The 10052-nt window shown below is 54.6% G+C and overlaps 2 protein-coding genes and 1 non-coding gene across 5 annotated transcripts in view; all 3 read left to right on the top strand.

The window, feature by feature from the left end:
• HOXC4 (homeobox C4) overlaps positions 1–10052 on the top strand; it is a 39588-nt gene that overhangs the window by 14669 nt on the left and 14867 nt on the right. The gene's annotated exons all lie outside the window — the stretch shown is intronic.
• HOXC5 (homeobox C5) lies at positions 301–4278 on the top strand. The gene is made up of 2 exons (XM_003830997.6): positions 301–2519; positions 3222–4278. Exons 1-2 carry the CDS (start codon positions 2066–2068, stop codon positions 3434–3436), a joined length of 669 nt encoding a protein of 222 aa, XP_003831045.1. The 5' UTR covers positions 301–2065; the 3' UTR covers positions 3437–4278.
• MIR615 (microRNA mir-615) lies at positions 2911–2974 on the top strand. Its single transcript, NR_163074.1, has one exon. It is a non-coding gene; the product is annotated as a microRNA mir-615 (primary transcript).

Here is a 10052-nt window from a genome sequence, read left to right as displayed (position 1 = left end):
AGGCCGCGTAGGATTTTGTTGCGGGGGGGAGCCGGGATCAGTCGGTTTGGGCACCAACTCCACGCAGGCCTTTCTTCCTGCCTGTGGCAGCCGGTGTCCTCGGCGTCCGAACCCCGAGGCGCCCCGAAAGACCAGTAAAGAAGCACTATCCAGGCACCAGGGTCTCCTCCACCCACTCCCGGGAGTTGGAGGCGGGGGGCGCCGTGAGAGCAAGCCCCAGGCCCGCGCCAAGCTGGCTGTTGCGAAACGTGGCGGAGGCGGAGAGCGGAGGGAAAGAGAAGACCGCGGGACTGGAGCCCTGTCGGCAGGGATTGAGCGATTCAAGGACATCTCGAGAGAGAAAGCCTGGAAACTGAGCTCTCGCCTGCTCTGGGACTCCTGACGTGGCCGGGACAAAATTCCTTCTTCATTACAGCTCCAGCCGGGCTGGTTCCTTACTTTTCTCTCCTCAAACGGGTGAAGAGGCGGGTGAGGAGCGCAGCCGGACCCTAACCATTTATCAACCCTGGCCTTCTCTCTCCAAGCCTGGCCAGAGAAACCTGAGTGGGCCTACAGGGAGAGGTGTTGAGGGGGGTCTCCGGAGGGAAAAAATCCGCCAGAGTTTTCCGGGCCCTTCAGATTCCCTCCAGCGCCCCCACCCTCGCCTCCAGTGCCTCCACCAGTGAGGAGGGGGCCTTCTCCTGGCGGGGCGGAGATTTCCTGGGAAGAAGCAGGCAGGGAAGTATGAGACTTGGGGCTACGGGGGAAGAGGATGGGGCCGAATGGCTGCAGATACCCTGCGAAGGCTACCCAGGCGCCTGCCCTGCCCACCCCCCAGGTCCGCCCCATTCCTCTTGGTAGCTCAGAAATTGCTCTCTTGTGGACCTTATGGATTCAGGTCCCTGGAAAGCCTAGCCCAGAGACCTTTCCCCCAAAGGGCACATAACGGGCCTTTTCCTCTGCCATGCTCACGTAATATTTGTGGAGGCTTCAATCTTGCTTCTCCATGTCCTCAATTAACATCTGTTTTCTGTCTAAAACCTCTGGCATAGGTACCACATAAGGATCGCACACAGGGAGACAGAGCAGTCCTCTAGACCATTGTCTGGCTCTGTCCGTGTCCACACACACACTTGAAAATTGCCTTGTTGCCACTCTGGGGACCCTAGCATGGTGAGGTCTAGCCAACTCCACCTGGCTCCTCACCTCCAGATCCATCCCAAACAGCCTGCAACACCCTCAGCTTCATGACCCCCCTATCTTGTTCTGACCACTCAGGATCCCTCCTCCTGGGCGTCCTGTCTACCTCTTCAGAAGCTAATTCTACTTTCTCTTGCTGATAGGCACCTCTTCAGCAGTAGTGGGGCCTTAGGGCCTGAGAGGCAAGGGACTTCTACCTTTGGTTTAGGGAACCTAAGTTAAACCCCATTGGTTCTCCAGCCTGGGCATAGGCCACCTTACCTAACTTAATCCCCTTTCCTCAGCCATTTTTGAAGATTGGAAGACCCTGGAGGTTGGGAGAACGGGGCTTTCATTACAAAAAGCACTCTGTGCATTATAAGTGAGGCCTCATCTTTTCCCAATTTTAAATAGAATTTAAAAGGCTAGCTCAGGGGTTGCCCCAACAACCAGCTTCTCCTTCACAGTGTAGGAAATCCAGCCACCGGAAAGCAAGCTGGCGCTCCAGGATGCAATTCCCCCACGTACGCACCAGGTGTCGCTGTGGGCTTGTTGTCCCGGCTACCCCCAATTCCAAGAACCTTTTTTTTTTTCCCTCCCCCTTCCCTCTTTCTCTCTCTCACTCCCTCTCCCCCTTGGTTGGGCTTTGCCAACATATCGAGATGCGTTTCGCCGGCTTCCATCACTAACCTCCCGGAGGTCATCAAGCCAAATTTATGAGTGGCCGCTCGAGTCACGTGACTCTATTTAAGGCTCCCTTATTTGGGAAGAGCGCATAGGATAAAGAAAGAGATATCTCCACCTATAAATTGTCCACTTTGGAGAACAAAAAACCCCTCAACTTCAAAGAGTCACAAATCACCCTTAATCAAAAAGGGTGCAGAAATTTTTTTGGGCCCTCCCCGCCATGAGCTCCTACGTAGCCAATTCATTCTATAAGCAGAGCCCCAATATCCCTGCCTATAACATGCAAACTTGTGGGAACTATGGATCGGCCTCAGAGGTGCAGGCATCCAGGTACTGCTACGGCGGATTGGACTTAAGCATCACTTTCCCACCGCCTGCGCCTTCCAACTCTCTCCACGGGGTAGACATGGCTGCCAACCCCCGGGCTCACCCCGACCGCCCCGCCTGCAGCGCCGCGGCCGCTCCGGGACACGCTCCGGGCAGAGACGAAGCGGCTCCTCTGAACCCCGGGATGTACAGTCAGAAGGCGGCTCGCCCGGCGCTGGAGGAGCGAGCTAAGAGCAGTGGGGAGATCAAAGAGGAGCAGGCGCAGACAGGGCAGCCCGCCGGACTGAGCCAGCCACCGGCCCCGCCACAGATTTACCCGTGGATGACCAAACTGCACATGAGCCACGGTAAACTTTAGGACTTCATTTTGCGCGCTCGGGTCCGCCTGGGTTTTATAGGCCATGCGGGGCAAATAAAGAAAAAAAACCTGCGGCCATAAATTTTACGATCCAGGCATCAATGGCTCGTAAAACTGTCCACTAAAAGGCTTAGAGGCTGTGTGCGCCCAAATTTACGACGACATAATTGGATCATAGGAACAAAACGTGTATAAAAGGCAATATTCAATTTTTGGGGGAGAGGGAGGGAGTTAAAAAAATAGAGGGATCTGAAGGGTGAGGAGCGCGGGGGCTCCAGAGCGGGGATCCCCCCGCGGCTCCCTCCCTCCCTCCCCTGCGGAGCCGGCTCCGCGGGCGCTTGCGGCTCCGGAGGATTCCAGCGACTCGGGAGGGGCGGGAGGGGGGTCCCCGGTGCTCGGATCTCGAGGGTGCTTATTGTTCGGTCCGAGCCTGGGTCTCCCTCTTCCCCCCAACCCCCCCTCAGCCCCTCCGGCTGCAGAGTGAAGGCTGCGGTGGAAAGTTTCCTGCCTGGGCGGAGGCGCCTCTCCCGGGGCTGGGCTGGGCTGGCCCGCCTGCGGCCCGCGTGGCCTGTCTTGCGGCTCTCGCCTCCTCTCCCTCCGGCCGCGGGTGGGGGCCTGGGCTGGGGTGGGGACGGGGGAACGCTGCAAGCTATTCACCCCTTCCTGGCTTGGGGTGGGGTTTATGTTCCAGAGACGGACGGCAAGCGGTCCCGAACCAGTTACACGCGCTACCAGACTCTGGAACTCGAGAAAGAATTCCACTTTAACCGCTACCTCACTCGCCGCAGGCGCATAGAGATCGCCAACAACTTGTGTCTCAATGAGAGACAGATCAAGATCTGGTTCCAGAACCGCAGGATGAAGTGGAAGAAAGATTCCAAAATGAAAAGCAAAGAGGCTCTTTAGAGGCAGCGGGGGAGGCCCGCAGAGCGCGCCCCTAGCCGGTTCCTGTCCCTGCGCCTTTCCTTTTCGCCTTTCCTCTCTATATTTCGGGTCGGGGGCAGGTGCTGGAGCACTGGGCTCCCGGGCCCCACAGACAAAAGCGCTTTTCCTTGGCATTCCGCATCCCTACCGACCCAGGGTTCCCGCGGGGCTGTCGGCGCTGCCCCATCTCCCCTCAGCTCGGCTCAGCTCGGTACCCGGGGCCCAGGGCTGCGGCGTACAGGCTGGCGCAGAACGAACCTTGGCCTGGGCCGTCTCTCCGGCTCCCAGCCTCAGCGCGGCCCTCCCGAGTTAAGGTGGGCCCGGCCCGCGCCACAGGACCCTCGCCGGACCCTCTAACCTCGCCCTCTCCTTTGTTCCCGGCTGGACGGGTTAGACAGCCAAAGGCTGGCGAGAGTCTGGCCCTAGACTCGGGGTGCTTCCTTGTAGCGACTAAACTAGATTTTCACTTATGAATGATTTGCATATGAAAGGAGAGCATCGGCCTAGGGGCCCCACAGTTGCTCTATGCTTTCCAAACCTTATCTCCACAACCTCTTCCCCCCAAAACCCGGGAACCTCCCCAGCCTGTGCCTGCTGCATGCCCTCTCAGGCCGGCAGCCCCAGCCTGCTAGCTAGCTCAACTAGTGGGGTTTCCTGGCACTGGACCCCAGCAAGTGGTCCTAGAGGCCCTTTGCTGTCCCATAGTCCCTGCCACGAATTTCTGTGCCCTCCTGACCCATTGCTGTTGTCCAACTATTTATTGACTCTGGGTCCTTCCTGAAACTATATTTTGTCATATCAAATAAAGAGAGAACAGGACTAAAGATGCAGTGGCTCCTGTCTGTTTGGGGCATGTATTGGGTAAAATTGTCTAAGTGGGCTGTGAGATGTAGAAGGAGACCCACAAACTTTAAGCCACCCCTTTAAAAAATTTTCTAGCTTCTAGGGGCAGTGAGTAGTAGAGGGAGGTGAAATTGAGCTCCTTTCCTGTTTCTTGGCTGCAACAAGAGCCTCTGGGGGAAGAGAAGGGCACCTAGGCCTCGGGTACTGGCTTTTCCCATGCTGTGGCTGTCCAAGGCCTTCACGCCTCTGCACTCCAGGAGGCCTCTGGACTGGCAGCAGCCCCCACTGTGTGCCAAAGCTGCGGTGCAGGAACCAGTGGCTCCACCGTGCTCAGCCTTAGGCCCTTCTGGGCCTCTGAAGATCTTTCCTGGGCCTAGGTGGTCCCTGAGAGGCCTTGCTGGACATAGAGGGAGGGCTGAGCCCTCACTCTAGGGACCCATTTGGTCTCATAAGGGCCTCTAGAGGGAGGTGGTATTGCTTGGTAAGGGGGTGTTGGGAGAGTTGGAGGAGGTGTGCCTCAGTATCTAAGATACTGGGGAAGAGGGAGCAGGGAGGACAATCTGCAGTGTGTATCAGCCTGGCAGGAAATGTTCAGACTGTTTCCACCACCTTCTAGGGCCTCGGGCTACGCAGGACAATTAACTGGGAAAGGAGCTGCATAGACCAGTGCTGGAGTCACGTCTGTCTGCCATCATTTATCTCAGTCTCTGGGATTTTGTGTGGAGGGGAGGATGGGTTAAAAGTGGGGGTGGGAGGAGGCAGATAATTCAGGTAGTGTCTGAGGATCAGGTCCTTCTCCAGGCTCCTGGGATGGGCTGGGGGAGGAAGCACTTTACAGTAGAAACAAATGTGGGAAGGGTCCATAAAACTTTACTGCATTTCCTCTCCCACCTCCCACAACAGGCTGATTTCCTGGAGCCAAGCCTAGGCCCCCCACACTGGTGGGGTGAGGGTCTGGAGCTTGGCTAAGGGATTGCACCAGCAGCCAAGAAGAAAGGGGAGCAGAGAGGCTCTGGGGAGGGGCAGGGGAATATTTATGATTATTAATACTGATGCTCCTTGGATTTATTATAAGGACTAACTTCGCTGCATCCCACTGCCTAAGCTACCCATCAGTCATTTTTTAAAAGACCCAAGAGCCTTTCCTCACCCCATGCTTGGCACATAGGCAGTCTCAACAAATGCTTATTGAACAGTGCCCACAACTACCACCCTTCCCCTTCGCACTGCACTCAGGCCAGGTTAGGGCGCCTGTTGTCTCTCCTTAACTTGCACACAGCAGTTAACCCAGACCAGTGCTCTCTCTCTCTCTCTCTCTCTCTCTGAAATAAAATGTGTAATTTTCTTCAGGGAGTTATTTTAATTTTTTCTCCATGCTGAGTAAAACTATTGAGTGAGCAGTGAAGCGTGGAGAAGCACTGGCGTCTCCGGTGGGTAACAGTTAACTAAGAAAGAGGCTGTGGCACCCGCACCCACCTGCTCCAGCCTCCCAGGCTGCCCAGGCCCTGTGCTTCCTCCCCAGGGGACAGGCGCACCACCCCAGGGGGAAAACCAAGGGCTTTGTCATAGATAGGGGCAATGTTGGTTAGAGCTGCCAGGCAGGGCACACCAGCCCCACCGTGCACTGACTGCCTCCTCCCAGCAGGGTTTGGGCCTCTCCTTCCCTGGAGGAGCTGAAGGTCTGACTCATTTTGGCCAGGCTTGGGTAGACACAGAGTGCCTGCCTGCCCTCCTCCTTCCTGTCACAATCTGCAGGTCTGCCCAGGCACCAGCCTTGGCTTCTGCAGCATCGTCGGGAGTCAGCGGCGGCAACCAAGCCAGAGGCCTCGTACCTACTTCCCTACGCTGAGGGTGCATAAGGCCCAGATCCCTGATTTCTCCCTGAACAGGGGCTTCTGCTTTGGGGCCTGGGGTAGTTTCCCCACCAGCCAGCCTCCTAGAACATATTTCCAGGTAACAGGGTCTGGCATTGCTCTGGGGGAGTTTATGGAGGGGGCTTCTGGGTTGCAAGCAGAGACCATGGAGCCTGCCTCTCCACTTTGCCCCGGAACCCACCCCGTCTGGCAGCAAGAAAGAAGGGGAAGAAGCATGACTTACCTTCCCGGGGGAGTGGGAAGAGGGGGGACACGGCCCACTCTGAGCAATTAGAGGAAAGAGGAGGAAAAAATAAGAGGACAAAAAGATCAACACGACCTCGAAGGCGACAGGTCCTTATGGAAATAAGTAAGTAAATAAATAAATAAGGATCCACCCTCTCCCCCCTCTCCACCCTGCAAGGGGGATGTGGGGGTGGGGCAAAGGAACAGCACCAGGGCTTTTTAGTGTAACTGAGCATTAGAGAAATAGGCATGGCTTCTATGTGAATTTAGGAGTTTGAAACTTTTGGAGGTTATTTATGTGAATAGCCTGAAGGCAAGCCCGTGAGTGGCTCTTGGGGGACCACGTGATATCATTAAACCAAGTTTTATGGTGTAGGGAGAGCTGACAAACCCACAATATATTTACATCATATATAATCTTAACTGTCCAGCCACGCAGCTGCTGGTGAGGTTTAATGCTAGGACAGAGGGCCTGGCAGTTAGAGGGGATTACGGCGCTGGGGACGATGGTGAGAGAGGTTACATCTTCGCAAATGAATCCCAGGCGAACGCTGTGAGTTAATTCTCTCTTTCTCTCTCTCAGACCCTTTCTCCCATTTACCTAACCATCCCCCTCACTTGATAGAAGGCAGCTCCCACTTATTAGGGGGAGGGGGAAAAGGCCTTCCCAGGCTGGGGTGGGAGAAGAGAAGAAGCAGCAGAAAAAGCTGCTGGGAAGTAGGAAGATGGGGGAGCTTGTCTACCCTGAGCAGCCCTCCCCTTCCCACTCCTTATTCTCTCTGACTGCAAGTCAACTGGGGTAGAGAGGCCTTGGTTGTTTAGAGATTTGCCAGGTCTTCCTGACCCTTTCAGTTGAGAAGAAAGCAAGCGGCAGCAACAAGGGTGTTTGGTGTCTGTACGGGTATGTAAACTCTAGACACAAGCTCAAAATGCCTCTGGGGCCCACTGTTCCAGGGAGGGGTGAGTTCAGCCCTTGGCCAGTGGCCCAAGGTGGGAAACTGGGGAGAAAGGCAGGGAAGGAGGGTTTTGTGGCTTCTACGCCCACAGGCTACTGCTGCCTGAACTGGCAAAAGCATCTCAAAGGTGGCTGTTTGAACCCAGAGGTCCCAGAGTGCCCCCTCCCTCCCTCACTACCAGGCTTGGATGGGCAGCTGTCTCAGCCTCCGTAGTTTGGCATCTTAGTCCGTCTGAAGCCAGTGTGGTTTCATGCTTCCTCCTCTCCTTCTAGCTGCTTGGGTCTTCCTGGCATTCCCAGCCCTTGCCTCAGATAAAACTAGGCTCTAAGAGCCCTAGAGGTTCCTGCTGTGAGTGGAGTGTAATTGTGTGTTGAATGGGTGAGGGAGCAGAGGCAATGTCTTTGCTAGGCTGGGGAAGTAAGTCCCCCAACCCTAAGGACAGAGTAGCCCCTCGGGGATGGAGCTAGCAGGGCCCAATATGAGCACTGCACCCTGGGGTCAATCCTCAGGCTAGGGCGCCCTTCAGGTTTCTAGGAAGGAGCAGCAGAAGCGTTGGGCATGAGAGGCACGTGTATTCCACACCTGCAATTGCTATCCCTCCCTGTGCGTCACCGTCACCGGGAGCTAAGCCAGGAAAGTGACAACATGTGAATTCAGGCTCCTGTACTGGCCAGCCATGAATAGCCAGGGCTTTGGAAGCAGGGCTGAATGCCAGCGGACCCATAGGTGCAACTCCTCCAGGCCGGGAGAAAGGGGTGGGGAGCAGAGGGAGTGAGCCAGATATGCACCTTCCAGAAGGGGGGCATGCCTGGGGAGCAGCGGTGTCTGGGCATCTGCTTTGTGGAGAGGTGCTGTTGGGGGATGAGGAGGGAATGCTGTTAGCCTCGCCCCCGCTGCTCAAGGGACTGAGGAAGAAGCGAGAAGCGGGCAGACTCTGGGAGAATGAAGGGGGCACAGAGGCCCAAATAAATGGGGAGTCTTAGCTGAGCCCCATTCTTCAGTCTACGGGTCTCTCACTTGCATGAGGAGCTCGGGAACCCGACATGGAGGATTCCCTTGACGCCATCCCTCAGGGCCTCAGTCTCGGCCAAGATTCAGCCTCCCCCACCCTCCTCCCTGATACCTTTATTTTCCTAGGATCCCAGGGAATTCTCTCCAGCAACGCATTGGAAAAAACTAATTATCAGTTTCTCCCTTCCTCATTACCCGTCCTTCTTGGCTCTCTCCTTCCCTCTAGTCTGTGATTTTGAGAGTTTCTGGAAACTTTCCTATCCAAGCAGCGGAGACATGGGAGTTTCTCTTGGTCTGTAACTTGACGCTTCCCCACCCTCCAACCTCCCCAGGGCTCTAGGGAGCGAGTGCAGTGGTCTTTAACCGGGAATTTAGCCAGGGCCGAAGTCCCACACCCAGGCAAGACTCCACCCTGACACCCGCCCTGACTCTCGGCCAAATCTCAGTCCCATTCCCTTCCTCTCTGTGTAGACGGGCATTCGAGGGTGTTTAAAGATTTACATAGCGTCCCTTGAGCCCTTTGATGACTTCTTCACCCCCTTTTCTGTTCTTTAGGCTCAAAAGTTCCATTTAAATACCACCCCTCTTCCTGTGATAATTGATTCCTTCCCCTCAAATAGTTTGCCTCAGTTTTTTACTGTTTTCTAAAAAGTTTCTAGTTCCACCTGGAAACAGGGCAAACACAAAGGAGGCCTGAAATTCTTGGTTTTCCCACCCACTACCCCAAACCCTAATTTGGAGTGTCTCTGGAGCGGAGGATGGGCAGGCAATCAGGTGCCAAGCTTTCCAGCCAACCCGGGAAGCTTTTAATTTTGTTCCTAGGACTTTAACCCAAGGAGAGGTCAAGCAACCAATCAGAAATGCACTAAGCAGGGTCACATGGTCCCCACCAACCAATCAGCAAAAAGTACTTGGGTCTCTGTCTCGCTCTTCCCATCCGGCCCTGTTCCTTCCTCCCTCCCTCCCTTCCCACCACAGCCTTAGCTCCTGGGTTTATCCTATCTCAGATTTGGAAGGCTGGAGTGATACCCAGCATATTCTAGCCTCCTCTGTCAGTCCCTGAACCAACTCTGAGGAGTCTTTGGCTTGTCTCCTCAGTTGCTTACAAAGTTGTATCTGGGAGTCAATCTCAAATGCACAAGGATGTGAGGTTGTGGGGGCATCCTCTGGATTATTCCCACGTTCGCCAGCGTGATTCTACCCAATTTTCCGGGTGTTGTAGTTGTAGACTCTAAATTAGACTATAGAGCAAATACAGATATGAACTCCAGCCCTGAATTCAAATTCTGGCTGTGATTATTCCCCATACACTTACAAGTATTCATTCTCTTCTGATTTTCATGAGGGCAGGTGGGGTGAGAGGAGAGCCCTTTTGATTTCTCTTTCTGGAAATGCTCCAATAAGCCATTAGCTTTATCAGACTGCCTCAGGCATGGTTAGGGAAGGGAGCAAAAGTGGAGATTTTTTGAAAGTTCTGATTGGTACCTTTCGTTTGTCGAATAACTTTGAGCTAGTTAAGGGTTCTGGAAAGGAATGAGCACAGAGAATTCCGACTTTCCTAACTCTCCACATTAAATAGTTGATGGATTTGTTTAAACCCCTTCCCTTTCCATTCTTTTAACAGGATATAATAATAGTAATAATAATAATAGACTAGGTGATGATCCTATGTCCTGGCCAATAGCCATC

The sequence above is a fragment of the Pan paniscus genome, chromosome 10 (assembly GCF_029289425.2).
Source record: "Pan paniscus chromosome 10, NHGRI_mPanPan1-v2.0_pri, whole genome shotgun sequence".
In the NCBI taxonomy this organism is placed as follows: Eukaryota; Metazoa; Chordata; class Mammalia; order Primates; family Hominidae; genus Pan; species Pan paniscus.
Note: the sequence above shows the minus strand (reverse complement) of the source record. Positions and strands in the feature narration are given on the sequence as shown.